The sequence below is a fragment of the Spea bombifrons genome, chromosome 3 (assembly GCF_027358695.1).
Source record: "Spea bombifrons isolate aSpeBom1 chromosome 3, aSpeBom1.2.pri, whole genome shotgun sequence".
In the NCBI taxonomy this organism is placed as follows: domain Eukaryota; kingdom Metazoa; phylum Chordata; class Amphibia; order Anura; family Pelobatidae; genus Spea; species Spea bombifrons.
Window position 1 is genome coordinate 70,424,104 of NC_071089.1, and position 26,949 is coordinate 70,451,052.

Consider the following 26,949-nt stretch of genomic DNA (forward strand, 5'->3'; position numbering starts at 1 on the left):
CTTCCTCAAATAATGCATGAACCATGCATGTGAGGCCTTGTTGGACTCATGGGATGTTGGTGAACAAAATGTGGTGCTTTCTTCCACTGTTGCACTTATGGTGTGCAAGAAATTCAGTGCAACGTTGAAATGTATGCGTTAAAAACGCAATAAAATAATTTCCCTGTGAAGTTTGGCAGACATCAGTGAAGAAATGGCTAACTGAAAACTGTCAAAACTACCCTAGTTGAACACCTTAACTTGTCTACTGTTCATAAATGTATACTTTTATGGGGTAATTTACATTGGGGGGCTTCCAAAATCTCCCAAATGGGATATGGGCCCAGGAAACCAATTTCTGAAAATTCCAAATGTGAAAACGAAAATGCGCATGTTCCAGTTTTGCCCTCATAGCTTCCTCAAAAATTGCATGAACCATGCATGTGAGGCCTTGTTGGAACCGGGGGATGTTGGTGAACACAATTTGGTGTTTTTTTCTGCAGTTGCACATATTCTATACAAAATATAATATAAAATCTAAAGCAACATTGCAACATATGCAAAAAAAAATAAAAAAATATAAAAATACCTCAAAATTTGGCAGCAATTGGCGATAAAATCCCTGTTTGAAAAGTGTCAAAATGACCCTAGTTGTACACCTTGATTTATCTACTGTTCATAAACATATAATTTTGGGGGGATAATCAGTATCTGTGACAACTATTGCAGTTATTAGACTACCATGCCAAATTTGAAAAAAATTACATTTCAAAAACGTAATGCATGCCTTGCAATATTTTCCCCTATACTGGTCAAAATAGATAAAAATCCTGGCCATGTTGGGTGGTTTCCAAATCAGGACAACTTAATGAATATATTTGGGATAATTTTTTCCCATTGGTTCAATGTGTGTACAATTTGTATGTATACAAAACTGTAAAAAAATGCATTTTTTTCATTTTTTCCCCACTTTTTCCAGTTTATTTCAAATAAAACAATGTACTACCCAGCTTAATATGGTTTCAAATGAAAGCCCTACTTGTGCTGAAAAAAACAATATATGATTTGTGTGGGTGCACCAATTGATAAGAGAGAAATTACAGTTGAAGAAAGACATGGCAAAAACACAAAAACGGCTCCGGTCCTTTAGCGACACCCTAGCTTAAAAATCCCGGTCCTGAAGGGGTTAAGGGGGTTAAAAGGCATGTTATGTGGCAGAGTGGCATATAGGGAGGTATAAGGCATTTCAGGAGGCAGAGTGGCGTATAGAGGGTTAAAAGGCATTTCTGGAGGCAGAGTGGCATTAAGGGGGTTAAAAGGCATTTCACAGAGCACCCTGCCTCCAGAAATGCCTTATGCCCCCCGTTTAACACTCCCTCCTCCAAAGTTACCGGAGGTTCTGATTCCCCGGTGTGTAGCCGGGGCAGCGTGTAGAGCTCTACGCGATTCGCGTAGGCAACTTCCGCTGCAGCCGGAAGGAGGTGCGGTTGGCAGCGGGGGTTGTCTGCGTCCATCGCGCAGACCTTCCCCGGGGACTCAGAAGTACCGGTAAGTGCTGGTGGTGGTGGGGGAGACAGGAGGATCCAGGTCCCCTGCATCCCTGCGGGGGATCTGGATCTTAGTCTCATAGAGCATTTGCTCTGGGAAAAAACCTCGTCTTATAATCGAGCAAATACGGTACTTACAATTGTGACACTGCGTGGAACCTTATAATATTTTATGTTTCCCTTTCCCTTAAAGATTTAAAGGGTTAAAAAAAAGTTTTTATCTTTTCTTTTCTGTGCCAATAATGAAATGTGACCAATACGTGATATATCTTTATCTTTTCAACATGTAGAGTCATGCGCTCTGTTACTTGACTGATCTTATCGGTTTTATCCTGTTATCACAACCCTGACAATAGCACTGTTACAAACAGAAGTGCATACAAGTAGTTTTATATACGTTATTGTACCCACTGCACAATTACTCAGTCCCTCAGTGGCCAACCTTTTTTGAGAGCAGTAACTGAATTTGCCAAAACCGCTTAACAACAGTGCATTACATATCTTAGTGCATGTTCAAGGAGGGCTCTTGCAAATGATATATTCTTTTTTTTCCCCCTCCCAAAATGCATTACTTTACATTTTTCTGTGTTAAATTTGTATGTGTGCCTTGATCTTAAAACCTGTTGTATTTGAAACCTGCAAAGACCAGAGTCAGTCACTCTTGTTGCAAGTCACTTTTATTGAACATGCCAAAAATATCTATGACATCGCTATTTCTTTGAGGCACTTTATTAACATTATAGGTGACAATTCCAATCAAAGAATTTAAAGTATTTTTTTTTCAGAGCAGTGCATGTCATTAAGGCTTTAGAATCAATCAACCTTTTCCTTCTCTTTTTTCTGTGTAGCTTTGGCTTTTGAATGTTGACACATTGCTGGTGGAATCGAGGACAAGAACAGGCGGCGTAAACTGCCTTTTCTCTGAAGATACCTGCTTTCCCTCTTCAAGTTCACTAGACGTCAGTAATGTTGTAAGGGTGCTATATTCTTCCCCCACAGAAAGTAACCACAACGAGTAAGTATTTCCTAGATTCAGCTTGGGTACCATTCATACTGTTCGATACTATTTTTTGGGTTATAAATTAACTATTAATCTGCTAATTATAAATATTTAAAAAAGCAAAATGAAGATGGTGTAAAAAAAAAAAAAATACACTTGATGGCCAAATCAGTGACGGTTCAAAACTCTGACACACCAAATTTTAACAGAATGCCTATCATAAGTGACACCACTTTGGTGGCAGCGTTTAGGATTGACTGATGTTTTATTCAAATAATTAAAGATTTTAAGCCAGTAGCAGATCTTGGTCCTTTACAAGTTAGTATGGAAAACAGCAGAAAACTTACACGTGGACAGGTCTTTCAAACAGGAGGAGAATGTGTCCATTCAATACAGTATATTACAGCCCTGAGCCCTGATTTTACAGTATGATTGCCAACGGGTAAATTACAGACACAATCTGTAAGAGGGACAAGTGTAAATCTATTATATTCCGTATCAACCAAGTGCTGGAGTCAAGAGATAAGCTGAAATTCTTTTTGAAATATTGTTTTCTTGGCCATCCTCCTTTAAATAAACCTTATCTGTATGTTATTTTCCGATTTTCAACACACTTTTGTGATATTAGGTGTTGTTCTCTAGCTACATTAATGCATAGCAATATGTCAAATCCAAATTACTCGGTGATTTAAACGGAAGAGGGGGAAAGTAAATCCTGCGTTTTGTTGTAATTGTCTGGGTTTTTTTTTGCTTTGCTTTTCATAAAATTTCCATTTGAATCATTCTGCACTCAATTCTATTTCTGCTATTGGTTTTCGAGGGCTCGATGGCAATCACTGCGACAAAAAAAGAAATAAATAAATAACCCACTCCTGTAAAATCGTGCATGGTTTTAAGTGGGTTTATTTTCGTTTCAGAAACTTTAATTTGACAACCCTCACAATGATTTATTACAATAGGCTACTTAAAACTGCTCAGTATAATGAGCAACGTGAATTTCAATATTTCCTTAAGGCTAAACGAGTCAGCGGGAGCTCAGATTGCAAGGTAGACACTTTTATTTGCGCTCCAATAGAAGAGGAAATTTGTATGAGTCTGGTATAACGAGGCCAATAGGGATTTGGGATTATTTATTTAAACCCTTATGAAACACAAACTTTTGCTCCCCCCTCCGTGTTTAGCAGCGCAAAGAAGAGATTATCATAATGCCGGCTGTGTCTGTAGTAAATAAGAATCAACTGACTCAAAAGATAAAGGAATGCCCGTGTTTATAAAGTGGCCTTCATCCAGCTAATTATTTGCAAGGAGTGCAATTTGGCATCCTCAGGATTTTGAGGATAGCACTTCTAATGAGAGTTTTCCATTATTATCTTCACAATTATAGATAAAATAAGTGGAGTTGCTTCCAGGCAGAGCTTCTGGCCGATGAAAAGTATTATCCTTCCTATATAAATCCCTCATGGGTAAAGTGTATTGCATTCCACGTAGGCTCCACTTTCATAAACATCCTGAAAAGCTGCACATTTTACCTTCGTAATATAAATGCTCAAAAAATTATGTATTTATAGTGTTTTTAATATATTATAAATATATATTATATGTATAATATATTTTACTATTGTTCAAAGGTTTGGGGCACTGTGGGGTATATTTTGTTGTAGATTAATCAGAGAATTGGCAAATAATGCAATATATAACTCAGTGTAACCTTTATAAAAAAAAAATAGCTATTTGTTTGCAGTGTAACTAATTGACTAATTACCGAACTCCATTGTTACCTGTTTCATTACTTTACTACAACTATTGGGATTATTGTGCATATCTGGTTTGTGCATTTTCACTGGAAATTGTAACCAAATCCGAGGTTTCCGTAATCAATGTTAACGGGTTTTTAATTTCAACACCGCAATCGTTAGCACTGTGTTTCATAGTTGGGGTCAGACAGGAGGTAATTCAGGTAATTAGATAAAGCACTCTGATGGTCTACAGAGACATTTTCGAATTACATTAAAGGTTTACTTATTGCTGGATACTGTTATTTTTTTTTCTGTCTGCTGGAGAGGGTTGCTGCCTGGTGAGAGGAGAAGTGAATCCATCAATACAAATAAAATGATGCTTCAAACTTCTTCACTGTCCTAAGCATGCATAGCTCGTGGTTTTATTTTTTTGTGTGGTCTTCTATTTTTTGGGTAGACCTTTTTCATTTCCCACGTCAAGATGCTCATACTCGTTAAGCAAGGAATGATATGCAGGTTTAACTCAGTGCAAAAGAGTTAAGACAATCATTTGCCTGTCAACACCCCTGGTATCCAAGGGGTTTTATTTCCCATTATTAATCATGCTTGACTTTATTTCCAAAGGTGAGCCATACGATATATATATATATATATATATATATATATATATATATATATATATATATATATATATATAAACATTGTTTATACATAAGCAGACCCAAAATGTGCCTTACAAGAGGTATTCTAAAAAGTATTAGTATTATTTAGTAGCATTGGAATTCCAATAATCAGCTACATTGGTGATAAGAACTTTTTTTTGGTAACTTTAGCTTGTATGTTATAGATTCTGTTTCTGTTTATATGACTATTTGGACAATTTTGTCTTAGTCATGTAGTAAACTTAAAATGACAGATGTCAGATTGCTTTCTAAAGCACTTTCCAATAAAATCTTTACCAAAATTCTCGACAATGCAGGATAGTTGCAGTAGTACAATTATTTTGCATTCCCTTGTATATCTAAAGCACTGCAAATAATGTTATCAGTTAATTGCAAGTTCTGATGGTCCTTGGTAATTCTCAAATCTGAAGTGCTACAGAAACAAATCCAAAGTAACAGTTACCGTTACGAACGCTGGGATCAAATGCCAGTGATGTGAATACGTGATTTTATTTGTAATTCATGATGGATTACTTAGCTTTTCCGCTAGCACTGGGGAGTATATTGTTTTTGATGACCTGTGAAATGACCCATAGTTTATATAGCATCGCAGATTCAATTTAACTTAACCAGAAATCGTACACCATGAACTACTGCCAATACGGAGATACTTTGAGACAGAGTTACAGCAGTCAGCCATCATCAGCTGTCAACAGTTCTGATCATACACCTTTATTGTCTTGCCATAGAGGAGCTGCTGTCATTTGCCATTACGCTTTGTCATGCCTCATAAGCCACATAGGTTACCCCTTTTGTGGCTCATATCCTCTGTTTCTGTAACTATTGTTACAGTCCTGCTTGTCTTGTTTTCAATCTTGTTCTATCTCTCTCTCTCTCTCTCTCTCTCTCTCTATCTATATATATATATATATATATATTTATATATATATAATTTGCTGAGTTGACTGGTGCATTATACAAATATCTAAGTTCACCATGGATGCTTATAGCTGGTGTGTTATATCTTGATCTGGAATTGTTTACTAGCTATTTATGAGAATAGGAACTGTCATTAAAATGGTGCTGACACCATAAAAAATGAGAATTATACCACAGAGTTGCATAAAATATGTTCCTACTTGGATCATTCATAATTAAAAACAATTTGCTTTCTAGGAAAAAAGTGTACTTTACATTAACTATGAACATTTTATAACCTACAGTTGTTCACTCTCCCTGCTATCACTTTGTAATCGTAACTTAAACCTTTTGTACTGTTAGGGTAGCTGGAAATTTTGAACATTCCATATTAAGCAGGTATTCCAGAATAGCATATTTATGCCAAGTTGTGCTGTAAATGGCATATATGATCCAAACTTAATAGCCCACACACAATGGAAAGCAAGAGTGACACAGATCAAAGGTCTTCCAGTTCCGCCACCATCATTAGGGACAACAAAGAATTGATCTGGCACTCCTGTACTGTGACAGCCAAGCTTTATTACACCATCATGTAAGTAGATGAAGTTGATAAAGGCTCTATGTCGCTGAGATCTGGCCATTTCTTTGACGGTGTAATGCCGCTCAGTTGTCATATTACTGTAATGTTGGAAAATGTCTATTTCTTCTAGCATTTTAAATATTACACATTATAAGGATAAGCAATTTCCTTAAAACTACTTTGTTCATCCCCCTTTCTAACAAACCTCATTCCATACCTTTCTTAATTTTCCAATTTTTTCCCTCTTTTATTGTGGTCCGAAGTGCTACAATTCTTTAACCATAAGATATTTCATCATGCCTTTTTTATCATTTCCTGCATTAGAGAAATTCCATACATTAGAATTTAGATGTATTGTTTCATATGTGTCGACCTATAGAGGCCCTACCTATAGAGCGATAAGAGATAATCCTCATGCCGGAAGGCATCTATGGCCCGCCAACAGTTCTTGACAGACTTGAGATCATGTATGTTGCATGTACCGGCCAGCAAAATTGATTTCTAAAACTGATTATAACTCTTATAAGTTTGGGAAGATCTCCAAAGGTTGTTTGAGCTCCAGTGCATCTTTTCTTAACTGTGGAATTAAGGAAAGGCAACTTACATAGAGCTATATTACCTTGATGTCTTAAGAAGTTTGGAACAAATGTTAGCTCAACACCTGCAGCAGTTTTTGATGGATGGTGTTAATAACCACAGAATAAGAGACACTCAACCTTTTGTGCCAGAAAATGACTGTTCATCGCTTGCCATTGCAATAATAAAACATAAAAGTAAGCTCTTTTCAAATACCACCCACTCAACTGTTACGCAAATAATTTTGTTCAGCTTTTAATAGCGAGGCATATTGGTTCGCTGCTGGGAGTTGCTCACATTATATCCTGCTGCGGAATTACACCAATAACTTTTCCTTGGCATTCCAAGATGGTAATGATGAGCTACAATAGATTTCTGGGTCTGTTTTCTAGCAGTTAAGCGCCAGATAATTCCTGTAGGAAAATAATTAAGGTAGGAAATTAGTACAGGTGAAGTACAGAGAAAACTAGAAATGCATTGCAAATTCACACACTGGCAAAATTAGAACCTCTGAGGTCATATATAAATACGATATATAGGAACACAATAGAAAGAAGTGAGGAGTGGCAAGGTTTAGCAATTGGAGAGCAAAAAATTAGCAGTCAGCCAGGTCAAAAGCAAGATACATTAGATACAGGACGTGTTTCATTTAGAATTCACATTATACCCTCGAAAACATTTGAGAAGACACTGTGATATATTAGGTATGTGACATTATGTGAAATGTAATCAGTCATGCAAAAACACACCATAACAGTCATTCTAACAAGACCACTTGCGCTTGGTTGATGACGATCGTGGAAACAGGTTTTGCTCGAAGAGTCTTGAAAAGCTATAGTATGTGAGCTGTCACTGGTTACATGAAAGATCGGAATTAGCATAGCTCAGGTTATTTAAACGCAGTATTTTTGTTTCATGTTAATCACAAAATCACTTTAAAAATATGTATTAGTAAGGAGTCTCCATTGTTTTTTTTGCCCATGCTTGAAATTAAGTTTGTTCATTACGGTGGTAATTGAATTTACAAAAAACAAATTCATTAAATCCCCACAAGAATCAAAGAATACTTTTCCATAAAACATCTCAATAAATGTAAAAGTTTAAAATGTGCACACAGCCTATAATTTTGTTATTGAAGTAACTGTGCTATTAAAGTCCTCTTCTCATTGCTCCTACTGTGAGTTGTTTCACACTTCTGGTGATAGCTGGGAATCTGTAATAGATCCAATAAAAGGGATCTGAAATAACATTTTATTTCTCTGAGTAAGTCAGCCAATGACTGCAAGATATTGATTAGATGAGGGTAACTCATATTGTAGCCTTTAAACATCATGCATGTATGTTGCCTTTGCTTGTTATGAAGCATTCAAAAGAATACTTAAGGAATTAGACTGTATCTATAAACCAAGCCAAAATCACTCTTAACGTTTTACATACATATAACCTAATAAAGTACTTAACCTTTCCAATGTCACATTGACAAAATGTTATCCTTAGAAAGAAATACGTCCAGAAGTTTGATTATCTTTAAAGAGGAAATTAATTGCCCCGTTTGAACTTTCCGTTTTTTTCCGTTTCTGTGTATAACATTGATCAACAAAATATATTTGCCTTTCCGCCACTGGAGAACCCATCCTAAAAATATAATCACTGTGTGATCGTGTCTACATAATATAATTTTTTCTTTAACCCTTCACGATGCATAGTATTATTAGGACGATGACGTCTTCAGTACACCCTGTCATGTCCATTTCTTCTGTGGTAGAAGCGAAAATCCAATTTGTACACTGAGATTGGAGGTTTTGTTTCGGTTTTCCGGTGTCTGCTGAATATTTCATTAGCACAAGCTTTGAGCGGAGCATAGGAAAGACAAGGTTTTATTTTTAGCTTGTGAAGTGGGATGTATTTTTCCAAATCAATAGGAGGCTTTCTGACGAAATTTCATTAAAATAAATTATTTATGTACAGGTTTTATCCAACGAGTTCTGGTGTGTTACTTACATCACCCAGCCAATCCAGCTCCATTATCAGATTGTATTGTGTTGTTACTACTTAAAGCTGTTCAAACAGCGTTTCGTGCTGAGATTTTCCCCTTTTTCGTTGCAAACCTCTGCTGATTATGTCTATAGCTGTCGCTGACAGATAGAAGTGGATCTATTTTGAAAGCTGTAAAATGTTACTGTTCCAGCCATTAGCCAAATTTGCTGATACACAAACTACATGGCCAACATTATGTGGAAAACCTTTTGCTGACACGTATAAAATCAACCACATGGGCATATAATCTATACAGACAAACATGGGCAATCATGCTGCTGAGCTCAGAGACATGAGATTATAGAATGCCACTTTACACGTATTTTCAGAATTTATGCTTTGCTAGAGCTGCTTGGTCATAAGTGCTGTTTTAGAGAAGAGGAAACTTCTAGCCCGGCTGTGATGCATGGTAGGCCGCACATGCTCACAGAACAGAGCTACTGAGCGAAGCACGTAATGCATAAAATTACCCTGTCGTTGGTTGGAACACTTATGAACAAGTTCCAATTTGCTTCTCAAAGCAACATCACCACAAAAATTGGATCAGAAGCTTCATGAAATGGATTTCCATCCACAAACCTAAAATCAACATGCATGATGCCAAGGGTCCATTGGACTGAAACAACTTGATTGGGCTTCACCTCAAACACATCAAACACTTTTGGGATTAACTGGAAGGCGGAGAGGCAGACTTACTATGTTTTATTAGCATGTTTAATGGTGTGGGGTTTTTTTTTTGTTTTTTAGTACATATTATACTATTCCGGGCAATTTGTAGCTAGCAACCACATAGTTTAAGTATTGTATCGTCAAAGCCATCATTCTTTTTCACAGACGTTAGTATGTTGAGAAAATATATTTTATGTCACTACTGGGGGTCACCTGATTTATTAAATATTTTTCCTTCTAGGCTTGTGGATAAATGGATGAACCAAACTGGAGCTCACACACTAATATTTCCGTCCAAGACATGCTTGGAACTTCTGCTGCTCCTGTCTCTCAACAATGCAGCCTTGCCACATTCCCTGCGATCCATGAATAATTGGCAGGTAAGACGGGCAACACAAACTAGTAAACATTGTGTATAAAGTAGTTATCATTGTTATGGTACACTTGTGTACATTTTGAAGGATGGTTATTTGTCCTGTATAATTAATGGCAGAATGATCAGCTGCTTTAATTTGTTATTTCCTTTCTACTTCTTACCTTGTTTGCCTTCTATTAAGTGGAGAATCTATTTAATGATGGGCTTGTTGATATTTAAAGCCCTAAAAAACCAGGGGGCCCTGTTACTTGAAAGAGTTATCATCACCCAACACTCCAACTCGCCCCCTTCCATCAAAATCTAGTTCCAAGGCATTCTGCTATGCTGCCCCTACACTCTGGACCTCTCTGCTACATTCAGCCACAGAGGCCCCATCTTTAGAGACTTTAAAAATAAAAATTAAAAAACAACATAAAACTCATATTTTCTCCCAAGCATTCAGCTAATTCTACCAAATAACAATATTTGTATTTTAATCTGTCATTACTGTATTCTGTCATTACTTGGAAATGAAAGAAAGAGATAAAACATAAAATGGGACCCTTCTGTGGGTGTTTCTTGAAATACTGTGACTTATGGTGGAAGTTAGTAAATGTAAGTAAGGGTTAGTGGAGGGAGTCACTGCTGTTAATTTATACTTTTTATTTTTATGTTATAAAAAATATATGTATTTTTTCCTAGTTAATCTTGATGGCTATGACCCCATTTAATTTTATTTGAAAGGAAGTGCAAATGTAGATTGACACAGGATCAGTATTTACCTCATCATTAATGAGATTCAGAACTATATTACCTGTAGTGTAGGTACCACTAAAATACATCCAGTCCTTCACCTTTTGTACTTATAGCTAACGTAGATTGAATGCATTTAAGTAAAAATTTTGTAAAAGGTTTTGTGAAGAATCTTTTACTTAACGTTTTTGGAATAAAAGCAAATGTACATTAACAGATAACAGACAAATATTGTGAAACATTCTAAGTTTGTGTCCAATTGAAATCTCAACAAACATTCATGCATCTTTGGTGAATTTGGGCGACTTGAGGAGATGTGAAATGCGTCTGGTAAGCCAGGATTGTCAAATTAAGAAACTTTGCTCTATATGTTGTAAAGTGATAATCAAATCACTGCTTGTTAAAGGAATCCTAGAAATCTGTCAGATTGTTTAGATATAATACAATGGCTCGATTAGTTAGGCATTAAATATAAATACTGTGTAAATTTGAGTTATTTAGGTAAGTGGAAAATGTATTCACGTGTGTATGGGCAGCACAGTCATGCTCCATGACACTCTGCTACATACCATTTAAGCCTGGGCAGCCATTGGCACTGGATGCACCAGGACCCATTTTACTTCCCAGTCTGGTCCTGCAAATGGCCCCTGGATTTTTAGAACACTAAACAAACTATATCTCAGACACTTGTTTCCTGCATGTACTTATTTGCCATATGAGATGCCCTGGGAACCCTCAAATTGCTTGTTTTTTATGCTTCTTCAAAAGAGCTTGGACCGAAAATCTGGAAACCCATGTCTGTCTGAGAGAGACCTTGCTGATTCAATATAACTACCTTGTGTTTTCCTGCTTTGCTATGGTTTATGACTTTTCACATTAAACTCTTCAGCAACCTTACCTTATAAGTGAGTTTGGGTGCCCTCACCCAGTTTTATTCCTCCTACACAGCTGTTTCAATTTCAGTTAATGATTATGTTTCAACCTACATCTTAAATTTATGATCATTATCACCTGTTTGGTATATTTGTTTAATAATATGCCTAACTATATGCCTAAAAAAATCTGACTTTAGATTCGCTGATCCTAAAAATACATAGCCTCAGGAAAAGTTGATTCTGCATTTTAGTTGACCAACAAAATACTATATGTTTATCTGAGTTCTGAAAATAATGCTTTTTGACGTTTTAATGCAACAAAACTGGGCTTTTCAGAATATTTCATGTATGTTACATGCAAATATTACATTATAAGTGTTCACTTTTAGTTTGAATGCATTTGTTTAGCCTTTGAGCTAGGCTAACACGCTAACTGTATCCGTGTGATCACTGTTAATAGCAGCATCGAATCAATATTTAACTCACTATGCAATATTAATAAGGTTGCAGACAAAGTTAATATCCAAAGTTCTTTTTTTTTTTAAATCTTATATTTTTTACTGTTTATGTATTTGCATACAGGGTAGTAAACTAAAAGCGCAATTACAATCTCATGACTACTACAAATAATTGATTAGGTTAATGAGAATTCCAGGTAGTATAAAGTGGCAAGAATGGCAACAAGAGTAAGAGTGTATGTGACACCGAAAGAGATCTCACATTTGAACAGGTGATATACTTGGTCCACCATATGACCAAGAGGAATAGTGTGTGTGGACCAGCATTCGTGTAGACACTAAGGGAGTAGTTCTGCGGCTAATGCTTGTGTATCTGTGAGTTCTTTGAGGTGTTTGTCAGCACTTTAAATGTTCGTTCCTCCTATGGTTTTACTGTCCTTTATTCTGTGTCCCAACAGCACCAGCATATGATTAATTGTTACCATTTAGGTCTGGAGTCAAATCAATATGATCAGGTTAATGAAGTTTCATTATTATATCTGTTGCTAACTCGAGTTTTGATTTGTCTAACCTACAAAGTTTTGTCTGCATATATTCAAGATGTTGCATTCAGTGCTCTTTCACAGATAGATCATAATCTGCTATGACTTTTTAACTTTTATTAAACCATAGGTATTGACAAATACATTAAGGGACAGTATAACCATAGGATTAACACACATTTACAACAAACACTTCAAAGTACTCACATACACACCCTTCTTAGCTACACAAATACTCCCCTGTGTCTACATGAATGCTGATCCACACACTTTTTCTGCAGGTCACATGGAGGGCCAAGTATATCCCATGTTTCAAATGTGAGCTCTCTTGGGAGCCATTGCAACATATTCCCATGCATTATCACTGAGCTGTTCATCCATGATGGCTCTGCTCAAGATGTGCCCTGACACCATCCTTGCTTTATAGCTAACAGCACAAAATCATTTAGTGTAGGAAATACTTTAGACTGACATGTAATCTGTGTGATATTTTGTTAACCTCGCTTCACTGTGCCTTCCTTGCTAGCTCACAGGGTTTCTGCAGTTATTGAATTCTCATAATGATATATGGTTCGGTTTAGCTGCAGAATATTAGAGTCTTTCCGTTTGATTGCTGCTGTTATTACGAAAATGTCAAGGTTTCTGTTTCAATGTTGGCTGTTGACTGGTGAGGTCACAGGGCTGTGTCATGCTTTTTTGAGTTTAATATATTAGGATAAAGCAATTTATGACCTCAAAATTGTGACAACGCTTTTATGTTTTGAGCGTTTTAGAGTCACAGCAATATGTTAGTTTTATTTAATATATGGATTTATTAATTGTAGAGTAAAATGAATCAGTCAAGCTCCATTAATGTTTTAACAGTGTATATACAGTATAAATATAATATAATGCCATGCAAAAGTTTTAGGCAGGTGGGAAAAATGCTGTAAAGTAAGAATGCTTTAAAAAATAGACATATTAATAGATTTTGTTATCATTTAACAAAAAGCAAAGTGAGTGAACAGAAGAAAAAATGTAAATGACGACAATATGTGGTGCGATCAGCCTTTGCCTTCAAAACAGCATCAATTCTTCTAGGCATACTTGCACACACTATTTTTAGGTACTCAGCAGGTAGGCTTTTCCAACTCTCTTGGAAATCTAACCATAGTTCTTCTGTGGATTTAGACTACCTCAGTTGCCCCTCTCTCTCTTCATGTCATCCCAGTCACTTATGTGTGACGTCCCTATAAGTTGCTGTCCCCAGGAATGTTGAGATCAGGGCTCTGTGGTGTGGCACAGGGCACTGTTGGACATCTTCCCATTGCGAAGGGAAGCAAGCATGGTGTATCTTTCATTTGCTTCAATACATTTCCTGCTCTGACCACTGTGTCTATGGTCCTCAACATTGCTTGTTTCTTTGTGCTTCTTCAAAAGAGCTATGATAGAACATGTGGAAACCCCTGTCTGTCTTAAAATGTCTGAGAGAGACCTTGCTGATGCAGTATATAACTACCCTGTGTCTTGTTGCTGTTCTAAGTCTTGCCGTGGTGTATTACTTGACATTCTTCAGCAACATTACCTTGTTAGTGAGTTTTGCTGGTCCTCACCCTGTTTAATGCCTCCTACACAGCTGTTTCTGCATTAGTTAATTATTGTTTCAATTTGGACATTTCCACTGAGGGATGTACTCACTTTTGTTGCCAAGGTTTAGACATTAATGGCTGTGTGTTGAGGTTTTTTTAAGGGAACAACAAATGTACCCAGTTATACAGGCTGTACACTACTTTACATTGTAGCGGAGCGTCATTTCTTCAGTGTTGTCACATGAAAAGATATAATACAATATTTACAAAAATGTGAGGGGTGTACTGACTTTTGTGGGATACTGTGTATTAAAGTGTATATTTTTAAAGCATTCTTACCTTACATCATTGTTTCACACATGCCTAAAACTTTTGCACAGTAGTGTGTCTTTCCTGAGGAAAGTCAGCAATGACTGAAACGTCGACTTGACTTTGAATAAAGAGAAATTGTTAATTTAAAGACCGGGAGTGCTGACCATCTTTTGAAAGTGCTTTATATGGAAACCGCTGGTTACTAGCACCAGGCTTGGGAATGGTGTGCAATGGACTTTGTGAGTAAATATATATGTGATTGGCTGATTAGCTATTTGTGTTAACAAGCAACTGAACAGGTGTACCTAATAAAGTGGCCAGTGAGTGTATGTAAATTTCAGTCTTCATATGAATGTTTATATGATATATTGAATTAATAACAATTTCTGGCAGGGTGCCCACCATTGTATAATAGTTATTTACCCTCTCACTATATTACATTATAAGTAATATGGTCTATTTGATGTAATTCTCAGATGTTTTGTAATAGTCCTTAAACAGTGTGAATGGTCTCTATTGCTCTTTATTTAGATATATATATCCATTCTTGCTGTTGGAAATAGTATTCCTTCCTCGCTCTGTATTTACGTCGTTAGGACCAGAACAAATGATTATGGCATGCAGTGCTTGAATTGCTTTTGTTTTCTTGGATTCACTATTTTAAATACATTTTTTATATTTTTATTGGTGACTAGTTTGTAGCCTAGTCTCAATTTGAAGAGCCCAAACATTCTCAACAAGTACTTTTTTCCTTTTCCTTTCATCACTTTACGTTGTAATTTTTATGACATCCATCAAGTAATTTGTTCTAGAATAATTGTTTTTCTGTGTTTCTCTGTTTGTAAAACTCTGCATGTATTTGCTTTTCTTCTGGCCTGATCTGCCAGATTAACAATGTTTCTCATAATTTCTTTCTGCTCTTCACCCAAAAATAAGTAATTTTTACATTTTATTGCTCCCTCCTGTGCAATCCATGTTTCTAATGTATTCTTGAATACATTGCATTCTAAAGACTTTAGAGTTTGGTTATCTAAAGAATATTTATAGCTCTGTACTCATGTGTGACTTCCCCATAAATTGCTGTGCCCAGGAATTATAACTTCGGGGACTTCACTCGCCCAACCCGATGACAGTGGTGTTTAGTTTTATATTTATCATAGACAGCATTGGCTGTGTGCAGACGCACACCCCAGGGGCTGTACACACGTTACACACAATACACTGCCAGGAGCAGTATTTCTAAGTGAACCCCCATCTGGAAAATGAATTACAGGTGGTTTACATTTTTATTTCGGGGGTAATATTTTCTCTTTTGCCTGTGGGTCATATTAGTCATGGGAGTGTCAGCGAATGTTTTTGTGTTAGTGCTGTGAGGTCTGTGAGTATCTATCACAGAGTGTTGTGACTTTGTATCTGTGAACACTGTGTGCACCTGTAAGTGCTGTGCATTGTGTTCATGTGTTAATGCCCATTTTCGTTGGGTTGTGTAGTGAGCACTATATCTGAGCGACGCCAGTTGTTTGGAGTCCCTAGCTATGAGGTTTATAGATTTATGTGTCTTTCAAGTTGAAAATGTATTTTATGTATTTATGCATCATATAACTAAACTTAGCTGTAAATTAGATTTTTTATGGAGTACCAAGTGCATTTACAAATGTGCCGCCCCCGATAGGTGTCTGTAAATTGACACAGTTACTATAAAAAGTACAGTGTGTCGATTTCTCTGATCTTAGTGGCTCAGTAGCTCCTATTTGTTAATGTTTATGGGGTTTTTCTAAATATCATCTCAAAAAAAGGAAGTAAATGATTGAGGGGTGAATTTACTGCTTGATAAAAATTAATATCCTGGAACCTTTTTTCCCATTTACCCATAGCTCAGTGTCACAGTAGTTTTGAAGTATTTAAGTTTTATGTTTGTACAGAGGTTGATAGGTAAGACATAAAGCATTCTCTCTATTTAGTGGGAAATCTCTGTCCACTCACTTTTCAATTAAATGACAAAGCTGTAAAGTAGTTGAAATTAGAGTATTTTCTAACGTAAACATATTAAAAGTACAAAGGTAAACGTATTCCATTTGTAATGATGGGGATGTAGTTGAATTTGACACTAGGAAAAACATGAAAATAGAATGAAATATAAACTTTCAAGGAAATAAGGTGGAGAGGAGGCGACAACCCTCTTATGCCAGGAAGTCATGGTCCTAACCGGGAGCTTCCCTGGTCTGCTTCGCTGTAGGCGTCTCTCTCCTGTTCCATGCAGGAGCCAAAGTACACAGATCTAGGACAAATGACACTTGGAATGTGCCTGCCAATGGGTGGGATGAGAATGGAATATGGTTAGGAATGTGTAGGGTTGAATGCCACTCCCTTCCCCATTTAGACTTTAAATGCTTATTGGGGCCCAATAATCAGCTGTGATGCTTATAGCGAAGGAAATGTCTCTTGGTGGTTTCTAAAAAGAAAATCAAGTTCACCCCTACAATTGCCACCCATTATCAATTCTATATAGTCATGGAATACAATAGTATGTATAAGATAGAATAGACGTTTCTCAGTTTGTAGAATTAAGGGTCCGTTCAGGAAGATTCAGTTTGGTAGTTGACCTGCTCAGGCCAACTCAACTTAAGCATCCTCTCAATTGTAAGCTCATTCCTTACCTGCTGTTTCTGTAAGTCAAAGTGTTATGTTTTTATGTCCTATTTGCCCATTGTACAGCGCTGCTGAATATTATGGTGCTATATAAAACAAAATAATATTATTGTATATGCAATACAATTAACTCTGCTGCTAACCTGTCTACAGTTAAAGTTAACGTGTTATTAAGTCAAATTGGCAGCTAACAAGCAGCAGGCTGTTATGAAAAGCATATTTGCTGTTCTATTTACCATTTGGAATCTGAGTTCAGCTGAGCTCTTAGTTGAATTGAACAAGTGCTTTGACTAAACTGCGACCCAGGTCCTCATCACACTTAATAGGGAGGGGGGCTTGTACATGAGAAGATCCAAACATATAGATTGTAGAGAAGTAGCTCATTAAAGGAGCAATCCATAACGGTGGATCAGGAATTTATAACCCGTGAGTTACTGCATCATTAAACAAAATGCGAACTTAAGTGAAATGTGTCTATACACACATAATTATGCACGGAAGTGCATTCTTTAAGGACGCCTCAAGGTGTTAGATACGTGCCTGTGAATCTGGAACCAGCTCCTAACAAGTAAGAACATGACACTTGACTGCTGACACAAACAATCACTTGATAACAGTTGATTGCACAGCACGAGTCTGACACGACTCAAAAGGTGGCTTGCAACATGCAACTCAACAAGACATGACTCACTTTGAGAGCCTCTATATCTCAAACTTTGTAACTCCGCTGACATCTGGAACCTGAGTGAGCTGACAAGTACAGAAATATTGACAGCGGCACTTTCAAGTATAGGTTGAATTACTCCATTCAGCAAGATTTGCTAAATATTGGGAACTAGATGTTCATTCCAGGGCAGTTCTAAGGCCCTGAAATAAAATATTTTTTCTGTCCTCGTCTTCAATAACCCTTATGCATAAACCTCACCCACTGTGTATAATCAATTTTGTTTTAAGATGAAATACATAACCATGAAACAACCTGTATCAAACTTCTATAGGACTATTTATACTCCATTACATTGCCACCCTGGGGCATACTTCATTTCTATTTCCAAAACAGTGGTGATTTGTTATGACTTGTGTAAAATGTTAATCAAATCTTAATAAATAGATCCGATGTGTTCAAAGAACCAAATCTGATATTTTGGTTTGTGACCCATGCATTTCATTTGTTGCCGCTGCTAGATTGAAGATAGCCAGTGCTACTACTACTTGCTAATTTTACAACAAATGTGTACATTGTGCCTTTTAAGTATTCACCAAAACAAATAACATATACTCCTCTTTAGGAGACATACAAACACTAGGTTCTTCCTATCTTGAAACAAAGACATTAAAGCAGAGTCTACCAAAACAGTTGCAGGCGCTGTAATGTTACCAATAGGCACATAAGCACCTAGTGAGGCCCTGCTAGAATTCTTTGTAACTTTTCTTTTGGTTTAATTATTTTCCATGTGTGCCAGTTGACACATGCTAATGCTTAGGGCCTACAAGTTCCAAACAGACTTGCAGATAGGTGATGCAAACGGTTTCATTTGTTCAGGTAAAAAGAAAGTCATGCTTTGTTTGGTATTATTGCCATTGAACCAAATCCATTAATATAAGCACATTTTAGCGCTTAAAGCAAAGTTCACGAATGCAGTCTATTCTGTCAACGTAGAAATTTTCATTTAATTTGCATTTTTTCCAGCTGTGCACTCCATGAACAAGCATTTGTTGTAGCTTCTAGCCAACAGAGGCATAACGCAACGCATAAGTATTTATCTTCCCAGGTTCGCACAAGGGGAGTGGACATGTATGCTAAATCACCATTTTGCAAAAAGTCTTTAAGATCCTGTTCTTTTACTGAACTTCTGTTTTTTAAGCATTTTCGTGAACCCTGCAGTGTTTTACAGCAGCAACCCCATACTCGGTGCCCAAAGGCATGCGTTGCAATGATAGCCCCCATGCATGTTGTTTGCCACATCAAAATTTCCATCTGTATTATGCAAATAACTCAGTTTAAAACTTTTTAGCTATACATTCAAGTCAGCATGTAGTCTTGTGGGGATCTATATTTGGACGTCTGACCATTCATCAAAATCTTTAGCTAAATTACAGTAATCACGAACATAAATGTGCAACGCAGAATATAGAGCGTTCTCCATCCAAGTGTTTTTTGCATGTACCAATATGGTTTACTTTATTAAGAAACTTTGCTAACTTCTTGACATTTTAATAAGATAAAATGAATGTGTATCACTTGTGCTGAGCATGCATAAGCTATTCCTAGCTAAAAAGGAGACAGCTAATAGATAGTGGTGGATGAACACTGTTAATTTTTGGTTCCTTTCCCAGCTATCATTTCAAACTTGTTTTGTGAAAAGTTTCATTTGCCAAATTAGTTGAAACGCAATTCTTTTCCACATTGTGCGAGAGTATTCTGGAATTATGTAGTGAACTATGACACAGAAAACATCCCAACTTCAGAATATTAATAAACCATCCCTCAGCCCCTAAAGCCACAGTTAGGTTATTCATTTGATTATATTCTGTGAGCGGTTATATCCCGCGCTGCATTTGTCATGGCAACAAATGGTTAATGTGGCAAACCTTCTACTTCCCTAGTCTAGAACAACTCATTACAGAGAAGGCAAAGGACCTGAAAAAGGTCTCCACGTTCATTCTTTATGGCCCCCTTCATTTTATTAATCAAGAAATGGCAAAATTCATAGAAGACAAAAATTGTAATTGCATTTCATTCTAAAATTGGTTTGTATGAGCAAAAACACATCGTGAATCAGATTTTGCACCAGTTCAACATTTTACAGTGTGTTATCCGGATATTAACTTTGTATATCTCGCGCTCCTCAAAAAAATGACTTAATCCCTTGCTTTTAATATCATGCGTATGTCACTGCATCTCCAGAGAAAATTCCTTAGTGTTTGTACCGTATAGTTTCCATTTCAGACACATGGGACTAGGTACCACTTTCAAATCTCAGTGAGAAACCTTTAATAATCTGAACAATATTAGGACCAAAATAAAATCCTGTTATGCCCACTTGAAGAATTTTCCTTTTTAGAAAAAACTTTTTTCATCATTTCCCCCTTTTTCTGGCCCATTGCAATTAAGTTGGCACGTCTGTCTGTTTGGATGCTGCATAGTTGATGTCATGTAGGTATGCGTTACAGACATCTAGGCTTAGATATGTAGATTTTGGAAAGTTTAACGTTATTCAAAAGTTAGATTCAATTAAATAAATTAACGAGGGTTAGTATTATGATATTGAGCAGAGTAGATATTTTTATGGCACTTTTTACTTTAGGCTGCAGAGGTTTTAAAGGACAAATTGTAACTAGGTTGATAAGCGACAGCACAGTAACCCCGAAGATACTCACTATTTTACAGTAGATTGTTACATGATAGTATATAGGTTATTCTAAAGATTTTGGGAATAATAGTGGTCTCCGAAGCTTCCTTTAATCCAGTTTAGTTTGTGGAAACACTATTGCTCTTATAAGCTGCGTATTAATATTGATTTGAACTTGCTAGCAAAGTAAACTCGGTATCTCTTTGTGGGCTTTGGGTGAGCACATTAAAGCCCGAGCCAAATAGCTGGAAACTAAAGTAAGTTTAGTCTTGGCAGCAGTACTCACGTACATTACACGAAAGAGTAAAGCTTTCAGTATGCAAGAAAATTGCGTGTGCCCTATTTTCTAGTTATTGTTCTGTCATGCCGCATGTTTTCTCAACAATATTTACATTAACATATTATAAGCTTCTGTCTGATAGCCCATTTCCTACAGCCTGAAGCTATATAATCGCTGTTTCGCAGATAGGATTATTTCCATTTGATGTTGCTGACTATAACATTTTTTCCAGCTCCCCTCCACCTCTTCATATTTGTTCTTGCTCCGCGGAAGGTATTCGTAGCCCTTTTTTATGCATCGCATTAAATAGGCTCTAAGCTGCCTCCGCTGTTTGCCGTTTCATAGTAATTTTGCAGGGCTTGGAATAACGAAAATAGAGGGTCATTAATGTAACCTCTTTATCTGTAAACATTTGCTCTTAGCATATCTTCCGTTACTGTCTACTCTTAAAGAGGCAGTCGTTCCCTATTGTTAACGGCATCGGTATAGCTCTAACTGAGAATCAACCATAAGAAATAATGTTTTTTCTCTTATTTACCAGCTGCGTTCTGATGATATTGACTCTGCAAGTTAACTCTCTGACATAATCTTTTTGTAAATACTTAATTTTAAACCGCAAGGCACTCACAGAATGTACATCAATTTATCTATGCCATATCATCGGAAGAATCGCATTGTGAGATACACAAGTTCTTGACATATCTTAAGCAGCGAGATGAATGGATTAATATTTTATTAAGAACTTAAAAAAGTAGGCATGACAGTTTAAATCACAACCTGACCACCTCCGCTGGTTTCTAAAGGTGCTGTTCTATATATTCTGCAGAATTTAACCCATTTGTAACTTAATGATGTAAATGTTTGCCTAATTTCTTTTTTCAAGGGAAATGTGTGATTGTTATATGACAAAAAAAACAGGAACCGATGGTTACCCATGACAAACGTCTTAAAAGTTTCTGTGTTGTTTTTTATGTGGAGTGCTATTCCACAAAACATCTCTAATTCATTTAGCAAAAAAAAAACCCAAAACATCTGTTTTAGTCTTGCTTTTGTGTCGCATGACAATAAACTGCATAAATTACAAATGGTGCAAATGTTACATGATTGAACTGTCATTTCCGGGAAGCATTTGGTCACTGACCAATACCAGGAATGATTTGTTTAGTTCTAAAACTTGTAATTTCAGCAAACTAGGTAGCGTGTAATTTTTAATCCATAAGCGAAAACACAAATCTGATCTGCCAAATGTTATTTTATTCACATGCACCATTAAAGGAATTAAGTGTATTTTAAGATGAAACAAAGGGAAAACCATACATATGTTGTCTTTGTTTTTGCAATGGTGTTTGTTACACACACAAAGGAGCAATTGATAAATGCATGGCTTTGTATTTAAATGTGGGAATGATTATCGGGTGCTCAATAGTTTTTCGGAAATCCCTGCAAAATTCAGAGTTAATGGAGCTTTTGTTCTACGTATAGTTATCAGGTTTCAGTTTTTGCATCCATATCACATATCTATTTGATTGAACTGCTTTGCTGTCACATAACATATTTGCTGTATTTTATTCTGCCATCTCTGAATGTGTTAATACATGTACTTAATTTACTTATATACAGTGTATGTGTGTGTGTGTGTGTGTGTGTATATATATATATATATATATTTATAAAAAAAATATTTTGACCCCATTTCCGTGCAACAAATTATATTGCTATTCCTCTGTGACATTATGGGCACAGTACACATTTCATTGGCTCCTGGGGAGTTCAATATTAGTGGTATGAGTAATATATCTCTTTAGACTGCTGATGCATCAATTCTGCAAGTGCTTTCTATTTGTGAGTTGTCTAAATATAGCTGGACATCAGGGAAAAACATTTCTGTAAAGGTGAATTGGAATACAGCGAGCTTTATGAAATAAAAGGTATAGCAATAGCTTAGCCTGAAACAACACAGGCCGTATGATACAGTTTTATTTATTGATGCTCATTTTAGTAACCTCAGGTTTGTATGTACCTTTTGAGTAAAAATATACACAATACAATACAACATTGGAAGGTCAGTACAATAATACTATTAGTGTTAAAGTGTTTTAGCGATTCCTTTAAACATAAAATGTACCAAGTCCCATTACAAATTCTGCCTCGCCAACATAAAATGCATATCAAGGAACTTTACTATACATGTTTTACCTGTAGGAAGGGGCTGCAGGGCACAACACTTCTGTGCGGTCTGGTTTCCACACCATCCAGGAAGCACCCCTATTTAAATTGATAGGGTGCATTTTTTGCAAATGTCCTTTTAGACGCCCTGTAGTTCTTGTGAGAGCCTGGCCCAACACATCTCCTGCAAGCCAAAATGCTGAGGGTGAAGAAATACAAATCCCCCGATTAATTTCCAACATGACACAAATGATAATTTAAATGAGAAACTCAGCTATGATATGAGTTGAAGTGCATATGATGAGTGGAGCATCCCTTTACCTTAGCCTCGGTATATTAGAACAAGATCCTCTAGTTTAACGTCTGATTTATTAAGATGAAGAATCGCTTCCACTTTGCAGCTAGTCACCAGCATGTGCATTACATCCTCTTAAAGGGACACTCCAGCCATCATATGTACTTTAATGCAAATGATAGATGTGTTGCCCCTTTACATTTTTGTAATCGATGGGATATTCTGCAGAATCTCTGTATGCAGGGGTCATGCGTAAAGTCTTCCCATTAATCTCATAGCAAGACATTTTGAACAATGATGCTTCCAACTTTGCAAGGTTAATAAAACATAGTTGGATGAGTTTTGTGTGGAAAAACTTGACTGACCTACAGAGAGCACCTCATCACCACCAAACTGGAATGGAGATTACGAGCCAAGCCACCATGAGTACCTAACTTCATAAGAGCACTACTGGATGAATGGGCACAAATTCCCACGGAAACACTCCAAACTCTTGTGGAAAGCCTTGCCAGAGTGGAAGCTGTTATAGCTGAAAATGAGGGACTACATATTAATGTCTGTGTATTTAGAATGTAATGTCATCAAAGTCCCTGTTGGTATAATGATCAGGTGTCCCAATACTTTTGTCCATATAGTGTAGGTGCATTTGACGGAGACCCATACTCGGTCTGAGTAGCTCTGCCGTACAGTTCTTCGTGGCTGCTAAAAGCTTAATTGCTCAAGGGATTAACCCTTCATATTCCCCCAATCACTAGCCGAGACTTAGTGTAGGGGTAAAACAAAACTCTCTTTATTGAAGAAAGCACAGATATATATAAACAGCAAACATGACAGGATTAAAGGTACAATCCCATCAACCACCAGACAGCCCCGCGCCGCTATATAGTTCTATGGCCAGCAATGCCCACCCGACAAAGAGTCACTATTTCGGGGTGATCCCGTGGGAGCGGCTTCAATCCCGCTGTACCAATGGAGAGCTCAGGGTCCAAAGCTGCGGCTGGGTAATCCCCGGTCCTAAAGATTAGTAGTAAAACCAGGGTTCCTGAACGAGCTCCCTCTCTGTAACCACCACCGAGTGTTGCCCACCACAAGCTTAATGTATCCTCAAAAGAGTGACGTGGTGGGGCAAAAGGCGTCCGTAGCGACGCTGTTACAATTGACGGCGGGCATCAACGAGGTTCCTAGCCGCTGCGCAGCTCCATGATTTCGCAGCTAGGTTCCGGACAAGCGCATTGAGCGTTTCCTGGCTTGTAGAGCCCCCAAAGCCGGCCAATGATTACTTAGACATAAGAAGGGACTGGGCAGGCAGGTAAGGAGCCTCCCCAGAAATGCAACAGTGCCCCCCTCCCCAACTCAAACATACCCCCACGAGTCCTCGGCCTTAAAGAGTTAATGTGCACATTACATTTAATTTATAAAGTGGCAACAGACAATGTAGCACTATTGCAATAATAGAAATTCTAAATTCTAATTTTTAAATAGACAATATGAATGATTAGCAATGACACAAACACACTTTAGGACGTGCTGAAGAGGGGACAGGGTCTCTTGCTAGAATACAATGTATTAGTCTTCGCATGTATTTTATTCTATAAATGAATGCATGGCACACTCATGCAAAAATAGGAAATATACCAAGCAGCAACATATTTATCCTGCAACCGTCCTCTGGGCTCGATTTTGCAATCGCCATTCTTATGGCTGAGCACTGGGAAATACTCATGTAAAGGACTGCAAGAGCACATTGCAGAATATTCAATGAGGTTAAGAGGAATTCTACAGTGTCAGCTAAAGACTTAAGAAAGTATCTACCATACATAAACAAAAACAAACAGTATTCATAGGACACAAAAAACACCTTGCTGTATGTCTAGAATTTGCATATTTAATGTACTGGCCAATATCTATATATAAATCTGGCTTTAGAAATTGTGCTATGCCAGTTGTATCTGAAAGGAAAAATATTCTATTTCATAAAGTTTCTGCATAAAACAACTTATTTTTTTTTATATAAAATCAGTAATTTATTTTCTTCCTTTGTGGCAAAACAAGTTTTTGATTTTTAGCCAGGAGCTACATAGTGCTTATATGTTTCCATGTTGTTATTTTACTTCTATATAAATGCAGTTTTTTTTCTGCTACATCAACAAAAGCTTAGCAGGTTTCTCTAAATGTATTTGTGAAGAAGTACATTTTGTTTCTAGGTTGTAGGTGTTGCTGACTTTCAAGCAGTGCTTCATTTATATATGTATTTTTTTATGCTCTCACCAATTCTTCCTTACCCTCTTTTGTATGCAATTTTTTATTTCATATATTTTCTAGGCAAAACGTTACGTGTTAAGGTAACGTCTTTCTTGGGGTGTTTTGTATTTTGAAACACAGATATTTTAGACCTATTCTAGTGATGCAAAAAGTGTAACATAACCCTACTGCAATATTTCCTATGATTGGTCAGGTTGTTTGGCTCTCCATGTAGTGGTGCAAGTAGGCATGGAGCTGCTCTAGACCTGACCCAGGACTGTGCCACCAGCAACCTAGCTGACAATGTTCATGGTTCCTCACACCCAGTAGCGTACCTGGGCATGGGGGCAGTCCACCCCAGGTGCCACTCATCGGGGAGGTGCCACCAGGCCGGCATCAGATGCAAACACCTCCAGAGCTGGACTATACTGTCCACCACTAGAGCAGCAGGCTTGGCTGGGGAGATCAAAGATCACTGATCCCGCTCCCTTGCGATGCGCGCCAGCAACTGATGCTGTGCTTCGGGATTTGATGTCATATCCCAGTGCACAACACTAAAGCCGTGCCCACTGTACCAGAATGATACAAAATAAGACGAGCCAAGAGGGAGTATGAAGAGGAGGAGGTGGTGGAGGAGGAAAAGAGTGAGAAAGTATTAGTAAGTGTGTGAGAGTGATGGACATTATGCTGTACCACTGTCAATGTCTTGTTTAGTGTATAGCGATGGGAGTTATGCTGTACTACCATCAGTGCCTGGTTCAGTATATAATAAAAGAAGTGGTCAGGAGCACCAAAAAATTAACGGATGCATGAGCCGGGCTCCACCAGGACCCTCAATAACAGATAAACAGGTGAAGGCTCAGCACTTCAAGTTGTGAGTTGTGTTTTAATGTCCACACACCAACAGTGGCAACATTTCTACCCCTTTATCTTTTTATTTTTTATTTTTTTTTATATATATATATAATAGGTTTTTATTGGAGAGTTTTGATTTAAAGATTTTTTTTTGCATGTATATCAAACTCTGTTACAGAATAAAGAAATGTGTTGGTTAATGACAAAGATATTACAAGGTCAAGGGAACACCGAGATCATTTCATCAGTCTTTATCAGTCTAGTTGATGGTGGTATAGCATATCTTCTATCACTAAATACCACCGCCAGTGCCTGTCTCAGGGTGACCACATTGGCCATGTTTTCCAGGGCATGTATGCGTTTTTCATATTAATGACTAACACAACAAGTACTACCCTGCCGTATGCGTGATGTAAAGACTCACGGAAGGGAACCAATTATACAGTTATACCAATTATGCATCATCCATGCTGCAGGGCAGCATCCATACTGCAGGGCAGCACTTTATCTGGTCTGTTCTATTTGTAAAAATGATGTGTG

General features: G+C 37.2%; 1 protein-coding gene across 1 annotated transcript in view; it reads left to right on the plus strand.

Annotated features, from left to right (window-relative positions):
- UBE3D (ubiquitin protein ligase E3D) overlaps positions 1-26,949 on the plus strand; it is a 93,413-nt gene that overhangs the window by 44,920 nt on the left and 21,544 nt on the right. Inside the window, exons 8-9 of the mRNA XM_053460084.1 lie at positions 2,375-2,541; positions 9,949-10,087. Of these exons, the coding sequence (XP_053316059.1) occupies positions 2,375-2,541; positions 9,949-10,087 (306 nt within the window). The remainder of the gene's footprint in view (positions 1-2,374; positions 2,542-9,948; positions 10,088-26,949) is intronic.